This window comes from Sipha flava, unplaced genomic scaffold (genome assembly GCF_003268045.1).
Source record: "Sipha flava isolate LNK unplaced genomic scaffold, YSA_version1 124_pilon_pilon, whole genome shotgun sequence".
Lineage (NCBI taxonomy): Eukaryota > Metazoa > Arthropoda > Insecta > Hemiptera > Aphididae > Sipha > Sipha flava.
The window spans coordinates 592,763-617,593 of NW_020271750.1; the positions used below are offsets into that span (position 1 = coordinate 592,763).

The 24,831-nt window shown below is 41.4% G+C and overlaps 1 protein-coding gene across 1 annotated transcript in view; it reads right to left on the minus strand.

Moving 5' to 3' along the window:
* Positions 1 to 24,831, minus strand: part of LOC112694159 (homeobox protein caupolican) — a gene marked incomplete at its 5' end in the record, with an annotated part of 31,309 nt that overhangs the window by 478 nt on the left and 6,000 nt on the right. Inside the window, 4 exon segments of the mRNA XM_025569550.1 lie at positions 1 to 528; positions 3,691 to 3,983; positions 19,891 to 19,997; positions 21,919 to 22,440. Coding sequence (XP_025425335.1) covers positions 1 to 528; positions 3,691 to 3,983; positions 19,891 to 19,997; positions 21,919 to 22,440 — 1,450 coding nt within the window.

The window sequence follows — 24,831 nt, forward strand, 5'->3', positions numbered from 1 at the left end:
ACGGTGGCGGCGGCGACGACGTCTGATGCCTCTGGTGGTGCGGCGACCTCTGCTGCTGCGGCGGCGGCGGAGGCGGACTACTGTTGGCGGCGCCAGACGTGTCGCCCGCGGCCGTGGTCGTGGTCGCGGTGTTGGTCGAGTCCTTGCTGGCCATATCGGCCAGCGACCATATGCGCGGTTTCGGCGCGCTGCTCTGCGGCGGCAGCAGGCCACCGCCTACGCCGATGCCGCCGGTCACCGGCGGCGACACGGACGCGAACCGGTGGTGCGCCGGGGCCGCCGCCGACGGGTGGTGATGGTGCAGGTGGTGGTTGAGGTGTGACGGCGGCGGGTGGTGCGGCGCTCCCGGGTAGTGGCCGTGGTGGTACGGCGGCGGGTGGTGCAGGAAGTGCGGCGGCGGCGGCCGTTCGAACAGCTCCGGCGAGTCCGGTCCGCTGTCGGCCCGCGACTCGCTCCATTCGCTACCCGTGTGGTTAGCGCCCGGCCGGTCGCCGTCCTCGCTGGAACCCGTACCCGAGTCTTTACAATCTGCGGACACAAAACAAAACGAGGCGAATATAAAACGTTGGTTCGCTGTAGTCGAGTGCAAGACGCGGTCATAATTAGTATTACGTTCACAAAACGGAGAAAATGGCAAAAAGGTCAGGGCAATCGTTTATTCGTTCATTAAATCGTTGTATAGTCGACGGACGGTTTTCACCGGACACAACGCGGGCGGCTAAATAACACACGGCCAATCGTATAACGCGCGAAGACCGGAAGACGTTATTACAGCGATTTCCATCAATCCATCAATAAGTTCGTTTGTCACTGTTTACTCCCAATAAAATTATCAATGTTTTAAAACCTCCTCCTAGGTCGACTTTCATCAACGTACCTGCTGCCGCAGACAATACGGGAAATCGGAGAAGTTATGCACGTAATAAGAATGGTGATGTAGTAACCCTATAGTGTGCGGTGCAGGTGTTAAGTTACGTCTGCGCATGTTCCCGTACACGTCTAACGTGTTGTTGCTCGGAGTGCATATAGTGCTCATTCGACTACCGGACATATTTAGTTATTAAACACCACGTAAGCATTCGTCGTGAGCGTATAGCATCGAGGTGTTGTCCGAGCATGGAATCAATTAAGATTGTGTAGCGCAGCTGAACGTGTGTTTCGGTGAATTAACCTGTTGCGCACGCGCGTGTAGGTTACTACAAAGCCCATTTAAGCTCGTTATTTTTGCCGTACATAACACTGCACAATAGGCGTTAATCATCGACCGGGTCGACCTTTGTGTAACGTAACAGAGAACGCTGGGAACGGCGTGGAATCAAGAAAATTATTTTACGTTTAATATGTGCAATGATGACTTTACCGTCGTCATTGAAACTTTCATAACGATCGCGATTGGGCAATAATAACGTGGGCACCGAGTTAGTTCTTAATTAACTCTCAGCGTACCCGTATAGTTACCGTGGTATGCAACGTAAATATAATGTCCATAGTAAAAGCGATAATGCCGCGACTCCTGTACAGACCACTCCGCTCGTACCTATATACTTATTATCATACACGTAATCATGACTTTGTAAAATACGCGCAAGACGCGCGTGGACCAGTCATAAACGCGATCGGCATTTTCGATTTGTATTTTTATCGCGGAAATCGTTCCGTATAATTATTATGGCACGCACGTCATAGTATTACTTCTGATTTTTACGGTCGACCCCGGGGCGGTTTTCGTAGGTACGCGATTTTATTGTTTCCGTTTATTTTGAACACGGTTTATAACGGGGAAAAAATAAAAAATCATTACGAAAACCGACCAAACCGCGTGTGCGTATACTGCGTATACAGGTATATTGTAATAATGCTCGGGGAGAAAAAAAAACCCCGGCTACGGGCGTCGTAAAACGATAAAACAACAATCGTCGTTTCGATATCATTTTTCTTTTACAGGCGCAATAAAAACACGAGAGTCTTTGTGCGTTGCCCGAACGTGATTGAACCGAACGAATCGGTGGACGGGAAAAACGACGTCTGCGTGCACGACAGAACATGATGAGAAATCCGTCGACGCGTTCAGGATCGAGAGCGAAAAATGAATATGTCGTATTCGGTGCGGTACACACGCGCAGTTTGTTTAGCGGCCGAAAATTGACGGGGACGAAAAAAAAAAAAAAACACGGAAAAGGTTTAATGCGCCTGTCAACGTCTCGATTACGGATCGTTGACGGCTACGTAATAACATAACACATAACACACGTATATCTATTGCGTTTTCATGGTAAATACGTTTCCGGCTTCGACGTGAGGAGGTCGTTATAATTAGTCGGACGGATTCGTCGTGCGCGTTCCTGGTGCAGCAGCCAGGACGTTTCCGTCAACGATTCGGTGTAATTTATTTGTTTGTTCTGTTACCCTGCGCGCGTTGTCTCGCTCCCCGCGCGTACACGCACGTGCACACGCAGTCGCGTAAAATTTGACCGCGTGTCGAGGTTAGCGTCTGCGAGAAAAGAATAAAAAAAAAAAACTACGCGCGAGCCCTTTCGGCGACGTGTCACGTAATAACACATGCATAATACAATTATTATTACTTTTGTTATTATTATTATCGTAATCGTCGTACGACTGTTGTAACACATAATGCGCGCAGACGTACGATATATATTATTTTAATACTCGCGCGCGATGGAAAACCGAACGAGATATTACGTGGAGCGTGTTATTGGCTTTGGATATCATTATTATTATTATTATTATCATTACGACGGGCACGTGACCGCGGTGCTTAGCTCCGGAAATTTACGACCGCCGAAAAACTAAATAAATAAAAAGGGGAAGCTCGATCGGAGACGCTTCGAAATGGTCATCGGGACCGACGGGGCGCGTGATTCGGATATCGCACACAACAACGTGTGCGACCGGCACGAAATATAATTCAACAAGCATTTATTTTTAGACCCAGTTGGCAAAAAAAAAAAAAAAATGTACACGAATCGTTAACGTGTGTGCGCGACGAGAAAGGGGCCCCGCCGTGTGCAAGAGAGACCGTCGCGTATTGTTTATTTTTATTTTTTTTCGTTCATCAATCAAACGGTATTTTAACACGGATAGGAAAAAAAATGCGAAACGTATGACTTAACATGTGTGCAACGCGTACACATTAACGAACGAACGTGCGCACCGACTGTTTCGTATTCACCAGCCGAAAGTCGATTCATTGTTTTCTATCGTACGACGATCGCAAATAATGTGCGTTAATCGTGGGGCACACTACGTAGTTGTATTTTATACGTTCCGGTTGGCGGTGTCGTCATTAAGAGGCACACGGACCTAGAGCAAAGCGCACATATTGATAGGTGTTGCATCACAAAATTAAATTGGGAGGGAACGGTGTTGATAATCACACGTTAAAAATCTGCCCAGTGAGTAGTGTACCTACTCGCTTTCTAACGGTTCAGATTTTCATCAAGTTCGACAAAAATAACGTAAACGACCATATTAAACATTATTGTATTTTAATATTAAGGTACTACTCGGAAAAGCAAGTGTGTTACTATAAATTGTAGAATAAAAACACGAGCGAATCATACACGCGCCAAGTGTTAAAACAGCCAGAGTACAAATTTATACTCAGATAATACTGACAATTTATTAAATACTATTTATAAATAAATTTTAAGATCGAGAATGTGTACTCACCGAGATCTTTTGGGTCGGGGCTCTTGCGGTCATCCTCGTTGTTGTTGTCCTCGTCTTCGACCCTGTTCCTGGGCTCCCAAGTCATTTTATTCTCCTTTTTCAACCGCCTTCTGGCGTTTGCGAACCACGTGCTGACCTGGGTGAGCGTCATCTTGGTGATGATTGCCAACATGATTTTCTCGCCTTTGGTCGGGTACGGGTTCTTCTTATGCTCGTTGAGCCAAGCCTTCAGCGTGCTGGTGGTCTCCCGTGTGGCGTTTTTCCGTCTGGCTCCATTTAGGTCCATGCCGTACCTGGAAAACGATTGAAACGCGAACGTTAGTATATAAGTAATCTACCGCGGTCATTGTGATAGGTTTAGGTACTCGACATGTTTTTGCGCTGCATCGATTCACGATGCCGGATTTAATGTGAAAGGACTATAATATATGGGAAAAAACATGGAGGACGATTTCACGCTTTTCAACTTTCCAACAGTTCGAGAGAGCGAGAGAGTGAGTAAGAGGGCGGGATAAAAATCAGGGATAACTACCGAGGACGTTCTCGGATTTACGACGGGGGTGAGGTGTAAATGTTTTTTAACTTATGCAGATTTTTTTTTTTTTACTCGCCGCCGACGGCGATCCTTTTTATTAATTCCAATTAAGCACCGCCCTTCGTTTAATGGAATTTGAATAACTCTCATCGTTTCCCTCTTCGAGACCAGTAGCAGCAGTTATACTACACACCCGCCGCTTTAACCTACTCCTCGAATTTTCTCTGTCATCCATTCTATGTGCGCGCGATCACGTGTATATATATATATATATATATATATATAGTGTCTCCGTTAATCACGATTCCGATTCTTCAGGCGAAATATCCAATTAACGTCTCGCCAAACTAATGGATTTTTATTTAGAGCCATCTCTACTTGTCACGGCGTTAAAACTCGATTTACATTTTTTCCTTTTTTTTATTTATTTTTTTTATTTTAAATCCACTCAGTTTTTATTATTGTCAACCTGCAGTGAGTTAGGGTCACGAGACGGTGGAATAAATTTGATTTGAAATATATTTTGAAACTCGTTTAAGTTTTTCAGAACGGAAATAAACCGATTCTTATACGCCACCGCAGCTGCGTACATATATATTATTTTTTATCCGCACCCGCAACACTGTGTCAACATCTTTGTTCTATCATATATATCTAGTTTTTTTTTTTTTTTTACGACAATGGGGATATGGTCATTATCGGAATATCGCGAAACGAAAATATTTTCGCCACAACATATAATAAACTCGTATATATGTATGTATTACAATATTATATATTATGATATTGTTATTATATTTATATATTTTTTCAAACAGGCGCAATAGAATTCGATTTTAATGTAAATTTATGTACATTTTACGACTGTTGTGGTTACATAATTGCTGTCTCGTCGGCCGTTTATTTTCCACTGGAAATCTATAACGACAATGACACACGAATTTCATTGCATTATATTATGCAGTTGATTTTATTGAATTCCACCCCCCCCCTCTCTTATATCACCCGACAAGATGATCTTATTTCCTCCCACTTTTTTCGCATATATACATATATGTATAAAACGGAAAAAACGAGTGTAAAGAAAAATGTAAATTAGACGACGCGTATACATATATGTATACTTAACGGGTGCCGCAAAAGAATACTGTCCTCCCACCCCTCTCAGCGCATCTAGCGGTATACCTTGATAAAACGCGTTTATGCATATACAAGTACCAACACATTTCTAGATGTACGTCGAAGAGTGTCAACAAGACGGCGCATAATATAACACACCATATATAATATTAGATTATAAACGTGAGGAGCAGATGGTACGACTATCTCCGAAGTTAGTATAATATTCTGTCAGCTTTAGGTCGGTTTTTTTTTTTTTTTAACGAAAACGGACACGATTAAATAGAATACGAGTAATATGTATTAATTTAGATGATTGTTCGTGACGATTACCGTAAACGTATCTTCATAGACGGATTCGCCCTGAAGCTATATAATAATATATTATTCGATATATAATACGTTACAATAAGAAAACTGATTGCGGCTGCATCACACCACGACAAGATTTTTATTTTGACGGTTACCGCGACTTTTACACTATATTATACAAACAAATGAAATCGTATCCTATAACGATTTGTTGTAAAACGTTGTGTTGAGTAAGCGCGTCGCACAATCGTCTTTATATAATTACCATGATAAATTAATGCCATTATGCACGCGGTTGGTCAGTTTTTTTTTTTTTGCTCATATGGTATTAAAACACTGACCTACAATATATATACACAGTCAAATAATTTAATCGTAGTACACGCGCGGGTAACTATATACGAAAAACATTCATATAAGCATTACCTATATATTATGTAAATTCGATTGGTGTCACACAAACAATAACGCTAATTTGATTGTGTATATTGATGCGCATTGTTTTAAAGACTAATCCTATGCAGTTTTAATTGAATTCGACACAACTGATGCGACCCCGAGACGGGTTTCCGTGTACGTTTACATTATTCTAGGTGCTGTAGCTCCCGTCGAAAACGTAATTTATACAGTTTCCCACTGCAACGTTTACAGATAATTCAAACACGATTGTAACAAAACAGCGCGTCTACACATTTATAACGAAAAAGTGGGAGGGGTAAAAAATACGCAAGACGGCTAAATCTCCGAGTTGATAGAATTGCATTTCGTGTCGAAAAAATCGATTCACTCAGAGCACATTGAAATTGATAGTTGTTTCTGTACGAGCATACTGCGGAAAGGTAGTGCGGACGAAACGTTATTTACGGACGGTTTACTAGCTCGTTTGTCTGATAGCATTATATTTGTTTTGCACCGGATAGAGTTTACCCAACAAAAATATCATATTCTTCGGGTGCGCCTCGGCGAAAAGTACAGTTCAAATATCTATTATTGCGCCCGTAATCTTGTACAAATGTACGCTTTTGGCGAACCGGACGATTTTCGTTTCGGTCGATGGTCGGTTAACAATTCGATTGTTACCATTTTAGTGTCCGCAACGCCTACACGCGTTCAGTCGCGAATACGAGAAGCTGGTACACCGCAAACGAACGACAGGGACGTAAAATCATTTAAAAAGTCTAACAGAACAATAAAGCATGCGTTACTGTACAGCCGAAATCGATAGGAGTCGTACGACCCCACTAGTGTACACAGGAACACCGGAAACCACGTCGGTAAAACGGACGTTTTTACCGAACAATCCGTTTAACGGTAAATTACAAAACGTTAACCTGCAACAGTTACCGTACGGTTCCGAAACCTTAAATGGATTCTCGACCTTCACAACGCAAATGAACGATTTTTACATAGTTGATGTTTATTTGTTCTTTTCCATACACTACACACGCGTCGTCGTATTGTCGCGTAACGATTTCCGCCGTAACAACGTATGTGCGTATGATTACCATTCTTTCAATCAACCCCCCCCCCCCCCCCCCCCCCCCCCCCCCCCCGGAACACAATGCGTTTGTCGTGTACATTATGAAACGACGTGTTAATCGTGTCCGAGTTCTATTCGAGTGTCGCCAGCGTTTACCGCGCGCCGTCAAAACGATTATTACGACGAAGCAGTGGTAAACGTTATTTTACACGGACGTGAAAATAAGAACTATGCTAATGCACGCGGTTTGTAGAGGCAATCGTAACACCATTTGAAATACCGTTTCGACGTATTATTTCATACTCGTGCCCGGCAATACATAAATGTATTGTAGAAAACGTTTTTCCGACGCGATTACACCGATAACAATGATAATTGTTCACGGTCGGTTTTACTCGGCGTAGTACGACAATATTTTACGTGCCCGCCGCACGCCCGTCCGTCGTAATGACACGGCGCGCGCACTAATTGCCATGCCGTTATACGGGTAGTACGCGGGAAAACGGTTAGAATCCGTTCGGCAACGACCGCCGGAAAGGATAAGAAAAAAAGAACGCGCAAACCGCACGCGGTAGTAGGTCGGTGCAGTAGGTGTAAATAATAATATGGTTACCGGCCAACCGCAATCGAATACCGCGAGCGAGTGCTGGGGGGGAAGGGGACGAGGGCAAATGAAAGAGGGTCGTCTATTAAAAAATAATAATATCGGGGGAAAAAAATGAATAAATAAAAAGGACGCGGCAATAGCGCTATAGAAACGAAGCCGCGGTCGCCGTTTGAGTACAACATATAATATTAAATTTATCGCAGGTAGGATATTTTCCGAACCGGACCGTGTTAAATCGGTGTCGGCGCGCGCGTTTAACCCTTTTTTTTTTTTTTTTTTTTTGATGTGCCACCGCTATATATTATTACGTGCGTTAATCCCCTTTTCCCGTCCGTTTGAGTAACCCTGCACGAGACGGTGTTGCAGCGCGCACGGAATATAATATTTATACACTTTTCGAAAAATCTATAGATCGTCGTCGGTTCACCGGCGGAAAATGCGAACGGACAGCGGCGGAGGCGGTCGGCCGCGATGTGCGTGAAAGGTGTAAAAATGATAAACTTGTAAAACCACGTGTAACACCGGTGTCGGCTTTTCCTCACAAAGAACATTGCGCGCGTGTGTGTGTATGTGTGTAATATTACTATCGTGCCGGTGAAGGGCGAGAAACAAAACACACAAACACACACACACACATACACTCGAGATATGACAGTGAACGCATGTGTGCAGGTATAAACATGTATTATACATACAATTGTGTACAGTAATTTAAGTATTATATACGCGTTTATTTTATTTTTTTTAATTTTAAGATTTTTTTTCGTCCGGTTTGAAGACCGGTCCCGATTGTCGTTTTCGTTTCACGGATGATTTGTAATCGGGTGTGTAACCGAATATAACGCGGCGGTGTCGGTACAGGCGACGGCGGCGGAGTTTGTGTGTGCGCGTACGTTTCGATTGAAAACGTAAAAAGTAATAAGAAAAATATACACGGCGCACCGCATAAAATAATACCATACGTACATACGATTGTTTTAACGTCGTTAATGGTATTATTATTCCAAATACGTGTGTAAAATACATTTTGTATACATCGGGTATACATCTTCGTCACCGCCGCACGTCGAACGCGTAACACAATGCGGTGTCGATTATTATTAAATATACTTATACATAGTACGTGCGCACTACTGTTGCTGCGTTGTGCTACGAAATAAATTATCGAGCTTATGCTCCTGATATAACGTTTCGGATTGTTTGTAATTCGGTTTACTGATGATGGATTGGTTTGATTTTTAAGTGATGATACGTGAATTTCCTTGAGATTGAATTCTTAACGCGAACGCGTTGAAACGACGTCGTCGTGTTGTACAATCGTTTAGACAATATTTCTTCGCGAACGGAACTATAACGCGAATAGTTTTGAATATATTGAGACAATGACTAACAAACCGTTTGCTACACACCGGTTTAGAGACGGATTATTTTTTGCTTTGATTTTTGTATCGATACGAGTTATTTATCGAAGTTTCAGGCGCGTCGGATAGCGTAATGTTATTGTATTAATTACGCGCATGTCCGTGTGACACGTTATTTCCATAACGGGTGTCGTCGCGACAACGACCGCGCACAAATTTTTCGGTAGTAACACTACAACCCATTATAATATACGGTATCCGTGTGCGCGCGCGCAATAAATCCGATCGGACGATTTTACGATGGGAACGGGCGCGGACGAGCGAGCGGCATCCGACGACGGTTTTAACGACCGGTTTCGGGCGAAGGCGTCGAAATCACACGCGCGCTCGCTGTCGGACCGCGAATCACACGTCTTATTATGCGTACGCGTATTGACGACTAGGCGGACGTGCGCGTGTAAAAACCCATCGTCGAATCCTACGACGCGCGGAAGGATTGCTACGATGCGAAAGGATGCAGAAAAACACGGAGACGATTAGCCACTCGATGCGATCGAACTCACCAGTTCGTAAACATTATATGTACACATATGTAAATGATCCGTTCGAGTTGATATTAGCGTGTGCGAAGCGGAGGAGGAGCTCGCGCTATTTCCTGTCCAGAGCGGTCCGACCGCAGTTGTTCTCGCGCACACTTAAATATATATTTGCAACGTTCGCCGATTAAAGGTAATTCCGTTGCGTTCGCACGCTTACGCCAATCGTTCTTCCGGCAACCCGTGGTAAGACACTACAGTGAAAACTACCGGCAACAAGGTTGATAAGGCTCGTTAAACATTCGCAGGGAAACTGCTCTGCACGAGGACGGGTTTCGATGCCCCGGTCGTACATTAAAGTCCGCGAAAAGCGCGTCGATCGGTTTGTTCTGCCGCTAGGCCTCTAGAAGCGCATATACGGTAGGTAAACGTTGTACACTTTTGCAAATCGAGGGCATGCAGGGCCTTCGCGGGTTTCCGTACTATTAGCATGTAACACACAAGCACACAAGAATAATAATAATAATAATTTATACGAGCCGATTATATAATATTTGAATATGTTAAACGAATACACCACAACAAAACTACATTAAAATGATTGCGGCATTGGTGAGTCCAGACATTTTCATGTAGGGCTACGGTCCTACCCGTCGCGCACCCGTTTGGATTTCAGACGGAATATAATCATTAGCAGATGACACGGGGCGGGCGCGCGCAATCGACCGCGTACTACTTCCCCGCGTACCTTACGATAATATTTTGTCTACGTCGCACGGCATTCCTCGCGCCTGGCTACGCATCCGGTGGCCGCGGCGAACACCAAAGCGAAATAATTCGGTCCCGCCGCACAACAATGTTATCTGTCGAATGTCGGACGATTTGTATGCACCACGCGGACTGCGTGTAAACACGCGCACGGTCGTCCGTTTGAAAAATCGATCGACGAGAGATTTACACAATATAACGACGCGCACTGCGCGCGGGTGGGCACGTCCCGCACGAAAACGTAATGTCGTCTTGCTGCAGTTATTGCACCGACGGGTCCGACGCGGCTCGATCATATCGTCGACGATTTCCGGCGCGACCTAAATAATAATAATTTGCCTTTGGTGCGTGCGTGATTAGCCGTCAGCGATTCGTTTGTGCTGCGACTATTGCCGGCCGCACGGTCAGTACTTGACTATTGTTGATTGTAAAACAAAAGCGTATCAATAACATACGTGTTATAAGCGCATCACGAGCCGCGAAAGCAAAACGAGAAACGGTATTAGGAAACGATCAGTTTACGTATGTACATATTGTATACACAGGGTTCACAGACAAGGTCCATGAATGTACTGGACGTACAACGCAACGCCGATGCGATTATAATTTACACGACTGCGGTTCGTCTGACCGCCCGGTCACTACTACAGCTGCTACTTCGCCGTAGAAAAGGATAGTATACTAGTATAACGTATGCGAATGCAGTACGCACACACACACACACACACACACACACATAACCTTTGTGACGAGTTGTGTGTACCGTAGATGAATATTCATGATCGGCGGAATAGTACTTAACTGGTATGCGCGCGTATGTTAACAACCGCGAACAAGGTTATGTATGGGTTTAGATGTATACGACGACGGGCTTATGGTAAATTATGGTAAAAAGCGCGGCTGTTCGCAATCATAAACATTTATATATATATATATATATATATATGTGAGTATTATACTGCCGCGAATAGTTGCGAAGGACAGAAAATCATATTTCACGCCGTCGAATCGTGGAAAGATGGTATACGTCACGCGTATACGAACCTACTTACGGTGTTTAATAATAATATATGTTTCTATAGTAACAGTATACGCAAGTCGTCGCGTTACAAGCGGTGTTGCTGCTGTTGCTACGGGACGTTAATGGAAATCGAATTGACAAAACGCGTACGTACACTATACACACACTATACAGACTGTATTAACGTGTTGCATATGTATAGGTACACTCATACGCGCGTTCAGTTGTCGGACACGATAAAATTGAAAACTGGTTTCGGGGCGAGGGAGACCAAAACCGAAGCGTTCGGCTGTGCGTATTTGTTTAAACGGTTCGTCAGACGACGTCTACTTACTTACACACACGCACGGATACCTTTTTATACAAGTATGTACGAGAAACGGTTGCGGTGTGTACAACGTACGGACGCGCACGACCATTTATCGGAGTCTTTAAGGTATTGCATTGTAATATATACTGCGGCACGTACGTACAATTATTTCTCAATCGCGCTTCCTCCTGCCCGAGATTGAAACGCGCGCGCGTCGCAAAAATAGCCGTCGAGACACAATACATGTATATTTATGGTGCGCGCGCCGCACACGCACGCATATGTTAGGCGTGTGTATTATAACGTGTCACCGGTGCACAAGGAACGCGAATGTAAAATCGGTCGTGCAGATCAGATGTGTGGAAATTCGATAAAAGCAAGTAGAAAAAAAAAAAGGGTAAAAAAAAACCGAGAGCTGACTGAGATTGCAGCGAAACGGTGTGAAGACTTGGTCGCATATATTACTATCCGCTGGTGCAACGGTTGCCGTGTATGCGCGCGTGTGTACATTAAGTTTAGTCGAAGAGTTGGAAGAATATGTTCATGTGTGGCACGACAACGCGCGCGTGCGCGAGCTGGAGAGACGGAATGGATGTTTACGATGAACGCTCAGTTGCGACGTGGTCGCCAACGATGACCGGGGGTTGGGGGGAAAAGGATCTGAGATTTCTTTGCATCCAAATATAGTTAGAAACCCCAAGTCGCAGCAACCGAAAACATTACCCGAGTCACGAGGATTAATCGACTTTAGATGAACTCGATCGGAGGGAGTACTTTTTAACTTACGCCTACAGACATGCCTAATACAAATGCTGATAATAACTGTATGTAATGCTGAATATAATTAGTGTTAAACATGTACGCTTAAGTACGTACCTGCGCTATAGTATTAGTGTTTACCGAAAAGTTTTCAAATTTAATTAAAATATCATATTTTTCCGTATGACGACTGAGGCACTAGAAGCCCGTTGGTTCCCCCGGGGAGGATTCACCACCGGACCGGTATATACACATAAATACGATAAGTATCACACGCGTAGGTAGTACACAGCAATAAATGAAATAATAAGTATGAAAAAATATCAGGACGGCCGCGATGGACGGTAACAGCGGTTGGACATGCGTTTTCGCGTGACGCGCAGCCCTACATAAAAAACAAAAAAAACCACTACCACCGCCGCCATTTTATACGGCCTCTACACGTATATGTGTGTGTGTGTAATCGGTCTTATCATAGGCAGCAGCTTATTATTGTTAATGTAACTTGTGCGTGTGTGTGCGTGCGTGATGAGGGGTGCGATTCAGCAGCGGACGGGTACTGTTGTAACAGAGCGTGACGAACGAATGTGTACATATATTATAATACGCGATGTTCCAGCGAAGCGTTTGTACGTCGTCGAATACATATTTTCGTTGACGAGCATGTGAATAATGATGTCGTACGCGAATATTGTAAAAAACTATTGTAACGGTTTTTTCTCGCTTGCACAGTGTGCGCCGCGATCGCATCGAACGCTGTATACGTATACGCTTATATAAAATAGTTGCGTACCGCGTTCATATATAGGAACGCCAGCATGTCCAAGCATAATGGAAGGACACGCGGCGGAGTTGTTGAGGGGGAGAAAAAAGGAAAAAAAAAAATGGTAGTCCCAAGACTCGGTGTTATATAAATTGATCGATTTTCGGAACCTGATGTATACATGTACGTGTACATATTTATACACACAAATAAATAAATAATATACGACGACGAACACAGAGAGAGAGAGAGAGAGAGTAAAAGAGAGAGAGACTTTGAGGGCGGTCGACGGCGGTTATCGGGGTATGATTTATTATATACGCGTATCGGCTACTTAACCAGTACACGTCGCCGCGGCTTCCTACGTGATTCCATTAACAAATTGTGTCGGAACGACTACGTCGTCGCCGGTGGCGGTGAAAAACAGAAGCGAGTGTGTGCTGATAAAACACGGCGAGTGTTAAAACGTGGAAAAAAAATTCCAGTCATCCTTATCTACCAGATGTAATGGCGAAAAGCACGGCGGTTGTTATCTTTTCTCAGAGTGTCAGTGCCAACAAACCACACCCAAACGCGCTTGTGTGTACGATTATTATACGTGTTTGTGTGTGGCATTAAGGTGTTGTGTATATATATTTGTATTCATTTCTCCTGTATTTTTTTTTTTTTTTGTTTCTCTACTCGGTTGTTCTTTTACGAAATTTAATTTCCAAACCCTCTACTCCACATCGTCCCGCGTACACCATCCGTTCGTGCACAAGGCCCATCCATAACGACCATCTGCTAACCGGCGACGGCGATCCGGTGATAGTCGGTTGACCGATGGGAATAACGTAATTAAGGGTCCTGTTATTGGTACATATTTGTTATAATAGTCGGATGTATACGTTTTTCACGCGTACCTATTAAACGAGACACATAATATGTATGTAAATGGTGACGGGTGAAAAAACGGTGGAAAAAAATTACCATCGGCGACGGGTTAGCTACACGCCAGATGACATCACGGGGAGTTCGATTTTAAAAGATGCGTATAGGTGTGATATCATCGTAGTAGGAACCCAGTATTCAGTGTGGGTAGCCCCTTCCATTACCGAATTAGCAGTTTTTAGATGCATTTTCAAATACTGCGTTCAAACCGTCATTGTGCAGTCGAAAATATTTATAATACCTATAATGAATGATCTCGTGTTTCTTTTTCTTCGTGATCTTGTGTTTACCGTACATTTCCTATTAGTTTTTACACTAATTTTATTTCGATATGAATCTTCTATTCCTTCGGAATCTTTCTCTGGTTAACGGATGTACACAATATAGTTATACATGTTTACGCATCGGTATGCGAACAAATAAGTTTTAGACACTGAAAAAACATTTATTTCCGAAAACCTAGGCTGTGTAGACGTATACATGAATTATACGCATCATCAGAATTATAGTTTCGAGCGCATCGATGGCAAGCCATACATTTGAACGCATTTATCCGCATTCTCCGTTTAAATAAAATACATCGACGCGGTGTGCAAAATATGCCAATGAAAACGTACTCTCACGGATAATTATACAAAAAACGAATGTTTGTGATGTGGCGGTCAACATATATACATAATTATTTATACAAGCGCGTTTATATATATACACACATTTTATCCGAAAGGAAATTAAAAACACTATTATAGGTTATATATATATATATATAGTTATATCTATTTTAATAAGATGGAAATAATAACAAAATGTGTTTGATGTTAAAAATGTGATGATAAAATTCGTTAACGACCGAAGAAGAAATATTTTCGTTATAACTTGTGCGGCTCACGTGTATATGTGTATAATATATACCTTTAAGTTTAGTGTTGGATTTAGCGTATTATGTGCATTTTGGAACACTTCCAAACGGACGAACTGCAATTTTTATTCAAACGATAAATTGTAGTACACACACATTTTTTTCCCAGAGATAATTAGAGTTTTATGTATTTATACGTGTGATTTCGCACGATGGTGTAAATTTGGCTCAAAAACGATCGGACGTGCGTATTATACATATTATTGCACAAACTCGATCGAATGGTTAATTTTTCCAACAAACGATCAGTTTTCGAGTGCATACTTGTTTCCATCGCGTAAAACGATATACCCAATAATATAACGCGTCCACAGTGTACAAAGTAGGTACAAACCCGAACACGTACACGCGTTTCAGAATGTATTTTTCCAGAGATCTATGCGTCGTACGTTTTATTTGTTTATCACTCTATCGCATATTGTTAGTGTAGTGCGTACAAACACGTAATTACGTTTATGAAATGATTCGTGAACATAAACACATGCATAACACAAAGGCCATCGATACATGCATACGACCATCCGGATTGTTTTCGTCGGATACATATTATATATGTATGTGTACATCGATGAGAAAAAAGAATTAACCTATACCGAAAAGTGGACAAAGCTTTTAACGTAACACTTTTTTTCTTTTTTTTACAGCGTTCCGGTTCGGAATAATGTATAAGTGAAACAATATTATACAGGGGTCGTGAACCAAAAAAAAAAAAAAAATAAAAAATCGGCTTTTCGAAGGGATACGGGAGGCTTTCATCATTATCATCAACATCGATAACACGAATCGCCCATTATATGGCAACTTTTTTCCCCCTACTCGCGCACGAATAATAATATACGCGGGCCGAATTATTTTTTTGCAAGATGAAAACTCGTAATGGTGTTTAAAATATGATTATTATTTTTCAATAAAAAAAATTGCCGGCTTTCTCTTTCTCCTCGTACACATATATACATATACGTGCATATAAACGCGATTTGGTTTTTTAAACATTATCCGGTCAACCGCTACAGCAGCAGCCGTCGGCGGGCCGGGGATAGGTTTTTTTTTAATTTTTATTGTTGTTGTTCGTTTTTTTTATTTTCATTTTAAAGCACCCCGCTCGGAAAACATAATAATAACGTCCGTTTCTAAATGCAAAATCCTACATACACGTAATCTATATTTATAGGCACAACAATACCTGTACGCATTTCCGATGGTGAAAAATTCAATTATCGCAGAGGGTGTCAAACAGAAAAACAAAAATCCGCGTGCATATGTATTACAACAATTCACCCCGAATATCCGATAACGACGTATGGTCTAGCACATCACGGAACACCAGCAACGTAATATATGCATATATTCCCGGCCAGTCAACCATAATTGTTATAATATATAGGACGTGTCGCAAAGTATAAGCATATGTATATATAACTCATATATAAAACATTAGTATCTATACTTGTAAAGCTTCTAATCGGTTGGAATCATGTTTCGCCATACCATTAACATCCGAAATAAGCCATACATTATTATGTATATATTTATGCGAACTTATACGTAAGCATAGCACATATATAATTATAATATCAATTAAATGCGGTGTTGTATATTGGACATGTTAAAGGTTTTGCAAAAAAATGTGTTCACAAATTGTCGACAACAAAACGATTAACGAAAAAAAAACTAGAAAATAAAGAATGAACAATATATATAAATTAATGTAATCATAAGCGGGTATAGTGGACGCAAAATTAAATACGAAAACCTGTGTCCACACGATTTAAACAATAAAGTTGAAATCTATCTGTTCGGTTGTGTGACGGCAAAGGTTAGATTATAAAGGTCAACCGTAATCAAATGCTTGTTAATCGCAAACGAAAGACGTTTGTTTAAAAGTACTATGTTAAAAAATGTATGCGTCGGTCAAGAATTAGAATTTGTAACTGTGTCAACATATTGTACACAATGTAACTATTGAGTGTAATTATCATATTCGGTTAAATATAGCGCACCTATATGTGTACATATTGCAGAGTCGGATACGCAACAAAAACACGGTATTTTACGCATAAATTACGAATAGATACGATCTATAAATAAAGTGTAATATGTCAAAGGATTGAACTGCAGTCATTAGTACATTTTTACCATAGCTGTAATATATATACACCGAACATTTTCAATCTATCGTAAAACCGTAATATGTCTGCGCATTGTACGTTCTCTAATAGATTCTATATGTACGGGGTGTTGTAAATTCTACCCGAAATGAATAGGTAAAAACAAAGTCTATGGTAAATTCCGCCCGGGAAAATATCTAAGTAAAAAAAGTACATGTAAATTTCGCCTAAAAAAATATGCAGGTACAAAAATGAGTCTGTCAATCGTCAATCATATCATATCTTATCAGCTTTGCCGCATATTGAGGATCTAATAATTGGAAATATCAGATAGAAATCTTATAAATTGAGTTCAGTACACGTTCTAGATTCTTATCATAGGCGGAAATTGATGGAAGATGGGCTTGAGAGGACTAAGCCCCCCCAGAAATGTAAAGTACAGGTCTTAATCCCTCTAGCCCAAAAAATTGTTAAGTGACTAAAAATACAATAATTATTATAATTGTAAAAGGCATTTTTAATAACTGAATTAAAAAAAAACATTCTGAGATAAAAATTTAATCAAATTCGTAAGATTTTACAAACTTATTGTCATGACTTGGAACGATCGTAATAAATGTAATATTAATTATATGTAATAATACCTGCATTGATTGTTTAATTTAAGGCATCTAATTGTTTTTTTTTTTTGGTTAAATCGTTGAGTATGTCAAATTGTCAAACTTTGTAAATTGCCTTGTTGAAATAAATAATTGCGTACATGGGTACCTATAAGTGTAATAACCAAATAATGCTCAGCCCCCCACTAATTTTACCAAATTTCCGTTTATGATTCTTATACGCTATAATGGCTCAATTTATAGGCTCGGAACATGGAAATATACTTTTAGTATTAGACAATTTAAAATTGTCTAAAGTATACTTATAAGTTATGTGTAGGATGTGTTTATTAACTATCAATTTATTCCCATAGGTATCCATTTTTGTACACATTGTGTTGCTTGTATAGGCGCAACATTTGTACAGCATAAATAACCGTATAGGTGCATATAACGTTGATGGTGAAATTTTCCAATAAGATTTCGAACAAAAAGAGTACATGATTAGTTTGTACGTTCAAACGTTACCACAGAAACAGTTTTGGATTCACTCATTTCGTACAACGAGATCGAAATACACTAGTTTGTGTCATTATTGCTTTACGAACAATGTACGAAAACGGTTACTAACCATGATGATAGATATACATTCGAAAATAACGCGCACGCGGGTTTTATTGTACAGTACTGTCGAGACGATTACAAGTCGCTGTGTTTTTACATGTTACGCGCACAAACGTAATAATATACCGATTATCCGCGGGCGCAGAAATATTATTATAAATATCCGTACGTGAAAAAGTCGTTTGAAACGCGGTGCGGCAAGCGTCTTTATTTATTTATTTTTTTTATGAATATTATACATTTTTTATTTTTTTATTCAATACAAAACGTTATCCAGCCGCAAACGTAACATTACAAAGCTCGATGGGGCACGATTGCAAACATGCTGCGCGTGCGTTTCGAAAACACACACGTATAATGTAAGGTACACACACGCGCAAGTACAAATGTAATTAAACGAAAACATATTTGTGTATAAATACATACGTGTAAAATGATACGGTGTAATATTATTATACGTGTAGGTACGTGTAGCGGGTGCGTTACACATAATATTATCGTATACGGTTGATACAGCGGTATCAACATCGGATTATCGACCGGACAAGCTTATAATATGCGTACAACTCACGGAACGAATGTATACTAATAATAATTAATAAAATTTCCTATGAATAACAGGTTAAGTAATTTTACCTTGATATAAGTTGTTATTTTTTATTTTATTTTTTTACGCATACACGCATGCATATTTTACCAATTTTACCCGCTATAACTGCTGCTCTTTCCTAATTATAATAATTAATCACGTGACCATGCCCAAGAATGACTATACAAACAAAATTGGTAATAATTTAACATTGCACCACGCAGATGTGACGAACGGACTGTGTGTATTCTAACGAATATTATAAATATGTGTCGTCGGGTTTAATAATAGAAAATGTGAGTGTGCGCGATACGCACGCGAATGTATTCAATGTACGCGCAGACCCATCTATTTTCGAACACATCCGCGGTATATACCTGCCCCAACCTAAGGGTATACCATACACTCGAACACACACAAGTATACGAGATTATTTTATACGTATATATAAATATAATATATAAAGAGAGAGGGACGTATGATTCGACGTGCATAGGTCAAATGAGTGCGAAGAGAGAATGAGAAAAATTCAAAAATAAATCGTGGCGGCCAACTCTACTATTACTACCTACTACTACTACATGTCCTTCCCCCTGTTACACGTCCCGTGGACGAACCGCACAAACGTTCCCATTGGACGGACGGATGCAGCGGCGTACAAACGAAATGTTGTCGTCCTCGTTCTAGGTGGTGTAAACGCGTTTTATTATTTTAACGCGCACCTAAATACGTATAGCCGTGCGTGTACGCGCCGCAAAATAATACATACGAGATTTTGCCCTCACGATTATTATACATGTGTGTGTGTGTGTGTGTGTGTGTGTGTGTGTGTGTGTGTGTATGTTTTTGGGGGTACTCACCCGTTGAAAGGGTACCCGAACGCCGCGTCGTAGGGGTGATAGACCGAGTGGTACGGCCATGTAGCTCCAGCTGCCAAGTTCTCTTTGAGATCAAGTCCCGCTGCAGCCTGCGTACGAAAAAAAAAAAAACAAAAATTAAGCACACACGTATATATTATGTATCGGGGTGAGCTGGTTTATTAACGTTATTATAACACGGCTGTATATACGTAGATACGCGTGTATACAGGAGTAACAATATTGGGGACGGCGCGCACATATCCGTTTTATTGGTGCACACGTATACCGACGACGAGTACGTCGTGACGAACAGACTATTCATGGCGTATAATGGGTGCAACGCATACATTATGTAATTATTCTAAAATTTGTAAGTGGAATGTACACGGACGACGTCACTTTCTGCGTCCAAAGGGGTGGTTTTAAATAGCTTACACGACGTGTAATACACGTATCGTACCGCGAGTCGTATGCTATAATTGCTATCCAAAAAGATGAACTCGAGAAAACATAACTTATTTAAAGCTGTCGAATGTTCATGTTGTATTTATACGTGTTTTGACAAAATGATCCGGTACAGCTTGTACACGGAAAACTGACAATTGTCTGGAATGAAACGACAGCGTGGGTTTGCGAAATTTTATGAATACAGTTATTAGAAAAAACGTAAATATATTATACCCGGAACGCGAGGTGGTAAAGCGATAACTGATGCACAGGACTCTGTTGGCTTTAAACGCCAATAAAAACGACGGGTATCGCACACGGTCAATCGCCGTTCGTTGTATGCTTTGTACGAATTGCATGTATAAAGCTCACAAGGCTACATAACATTATGCGTACACACAAGATATGTCCCGAACACACGACAGAACCATGTCCAAAGGTTGATAAAACAAAGTTAATGTTCGCGAGTACGATAATAGTATTAATGTATAACTCCATTATGTATTATATTAAATTATACACTCGGTCCGATATTATCATGATTAACCGAAATTCTGTTCTTATTACTTAGTGCACGTACTTGTATGCGTTGTATACATTAAAATAATGTACAGACGTATGTTATAATAGTTTCCCGATAATGATAATTATTTTATACGGAGAGAACATGTGCTCGTATTTATATAACTCAACATTTTACATAATTTATCGTTATCTTATCGGCAGTGCTATATTTCAAAACATTTGTTTCTTTCAACACATATACACCGGCTCATTAAATTTTATATTATTTATACGCTATTTATATTGCACATTGGTATTTTCGAGACTCGTCACATAGTACGAAACGTTCGGAACAAGTTCAATTACAGTCATAACCTTAATAAATATATTAATATTAAATAACGTATTAAGACGTTTTCGAAAACTAAAGCGTTTTCGTTAGACGATTATTTGTAATAATGATGTACAAGTACAAACCGAACGAGACGGTTTGAATGGTAACGAAAATGCGGTTCGTCGACAATTATTCGTAATCGAAAGTATTTAAAGTGTATAAGTTCCGACGTGGACGCGCGCGAACATAGAAGTAGTCAGTGGCATACTTACGGGGAAAGGAAGTTCGGGTTCTAACCCTCCCCCCAATGGCCAAAAAAAAGTTATAGTTATTTTTACGCTTCGAGCTAAGAGTAAAAACATGATTTATGGGTGTGTTATGGTTGTGTTTACTAAAAAATGCATGTTTGTATGAATATAAATTGATAATTCATTTTTACAATTATTTTAGTACAAGCTTTTAAGAATGAGGTAATATCGATAAAAAATGTTCGGCCGTACGGGTATAACATTACAACTATGTCTTACAAAATAAGAGAGACATTTGGGCGGGGGTCATAACCCGTTACCCTTCCCTCCGGCTACGCCACTGCCTTTGAGTGATTGTTGAAAAAAAATTAGGTAGTTTTTGATGTGAATTTTTTTTTTTTTATTGAAACCCACTCCTCGCAGCGTAGGAAATTTGAACGTAGGCCACTGGTAGCGGTAAATACGCGGTACGAAAAACGTTCGCGGGAAACTTACGGCTGAGTAGAACGGCGGCTGGTCGGAACCGAGGGCCGGGAAATAGGCGGCCATGCCCTCGGGATACGGAGCGGTGTACATGGACAGCGCGGGCACGCCGGACGCGGCCAGCCGCTGGTAGCTAAGGAGATCGTACTGGCACGAACAGACGGTCTGCCCGGTGATGGGGTCGGTGAATATGGGCCGGCCGGTGTCGCAGCACCGGGGCGGCGCGGCGGCCGCGGCGGCGGTGGACGTGCTGACCGTGGCTACGGCTGCGGTGGGACTGCCGCCGATGGACGACGGGGCCGTGGACGACGGCGGCGGCGGCGGCGGCGGCGCTGTGCCTCCGGCGGACGACGGCGACGATGTACTGTTGGACGACGCCTGTTGTTGTGGCTGCTGCTGTTGCGGTTGCGGCGATACGGAAGATAGACGTCGGTGGTTGGCGGACGAGAGCTGCAGCGGCGGTGGACTGGACGAAGACGACGAAGACGTGTGCGGCGGCTGTGCTAACAGTGACTGCGGCGGCGCTAATGCGGTCTGGAAATGAAAAAAATCGAAACAATATTATTATCCGATCATCCCGTTCTGTACTTCTATCGGTCTCTATCTGTGCGCAGTATATTTGCAGGGAAATCAAAAGGTACCGCAATGTCAAAGACGAAACGCAGAAAAAAAAAACCAATACGCGGACGCTGGTTACAATACAACACGGTTAGATCGATACTTATACTACATGTAAGCAATGCAATTTTACAAAAAAAAAAAACAACATTACATTAAAATTCGTTTTCTGGTCTGCACACGTACGGTTAAGTGTTATCAAAAATACCGATTAATATTAAGATAATACGCGGTTCATCTCCTGTACAGTATTTATTCATCTCGTATACTAAATGAAAAAAACTCGACGCGTATCATAACACACACAACGCAAGTGCTGAAACGCGAAATCAAATAACGTAATGTACGATTTACGCTGTTAGAGGTGGCCGTTACACGTTGTTATCGGACGGAGTCGACTGCTGCGACACGACCCGATGTCGACGAAGACATAGGAGTCAACGAGCCGTGTGATCCGCGGGACAGTTGTAAAAATCGTATATCACATGCGTTTTTCGGCCGTCATTGTCGGGCGACGAGTGTTGTCACACGGATGGTCGGATTTTGACGTGCGCGTGTACATACCGTGTATACGAGTGCGTGAACGATTTTTGACGAAATAATAACAACGCGCACAACATCAAAGCGGACGTCAACCGAGGCGATATACGTGTGTATACACGAGAGGTAAACGACGTGAGTGACAAGCCGCCGACCGCTTTTGTCGTCGCGCACAGGGCACCGGGGTATACGCGCGTATTGTACAAGTATTGTACATGTATATGGACGCCTGCAGGTTTTGTACGGGCTCGCACCGAGCATAAAGGGATGTGGTGTAACACAACGTCCGATTCCGTCCGACCGACGTTTTCGCGATGCAAACTACCCAAGTGTTCAAGTGTTTAGAACGACTGCACGCGCGTACGCAACATGACGACGTAGGTAGAGCCGCGCGCGCTAATCAACTTCTTCCCGTGGTACGGATTTCCAAGCTTATCGTTCAAAACTTACACAAATACTAGACGTTTAACGACCCATTCGGAAAACGGAACCGAACAATCAAATGCATCAATTTTTATGTGTAGGTACACACCCACTGCTGATGCTGTTTCACGTCTGAACAACAGCAGCGGCGAATTAATCTCATTCGGATACCCTTATTCGAAGTATTACAGAATCGGAAGAAAAATGTCGGCGTCGAATCCCAAACGACGGAAACCTGTGGTGAAGGTGACAAATACGAGAGCTGCTCCCGCAACGACAATAATATTATGATAACGGGTCGGATGAAAAACCGCGCAACGAGATCGCATGTACACGCCGGTCATCGATCTGCATCCGGTATTGTACAGGTTTATATGTAAATTAAATCACTACACGATATCAGATTTATGGTGTACGCGATGATGAGCTGCTCGGAAACGCGAGAGAAACATATAGGTACTCACGTGTACACGTGTAAACGCGTAGTTGTACGGGAAAACCGAGAATCCATCGCTAAACTGTATACTGCGGTTCGAGATGTTTGCCTGTCCGGCTATGCATTATACGCATTGAGCATATATACCACGGTCGTATAATGTGTACGTAAAATAATGATGTAGTCCTAACAGTATAACACGTATGTAATACACGATCCTAGACCGAGTGGTGCCTCTAATATTACAAAACTAGAATATACGAATGGCGGTCTTCGTTACTAGCTCCTCCTTGTTACATAGGTGCATTGATGTACGTATATGAATATTATAATGAACCCACGTGTATATCTCTATGTATTACAAATATTGGGTTACAATTTTCAGACGAGATACGTTTCGTTTGTTTAGTAAGTCTTCCGTTTTTAATTTAATAAAAATACCCGGTTACATTATATTAATAGTGTATTTAATATAATTTTACGGGAAAGACTTATATTTATTCGCCAACTAGGTACCAATCGTATACGTGTTAATATTAAGGTTTTATAATTTCCATGTATACATTCGTAAGAAAAAATGTGTATTGTGACACGTGTCAAATTTCGAACATTTTATACCTAAAAGTATATTAATAATTTATTTCCTGCCGTAGAATTTGAAATGTCGGCAACTGATTTTGTAAGTTTATTATATTTAACTATGCGATAGCTGTAGGTCATAATATTTAATTACACGACTAATTTTCTTCCCCGCATGTACATTACTTGAACGTAATTTTTTGTCTACACAGTAACGTAGGTATACATGTATATGCAATCAACTCGAATATGATTATAATTAAAAACAAACTACGGCTTCCTTAATGTAACATGACAATTTAAAGTTGAAATTAGTTAAGATTATGATT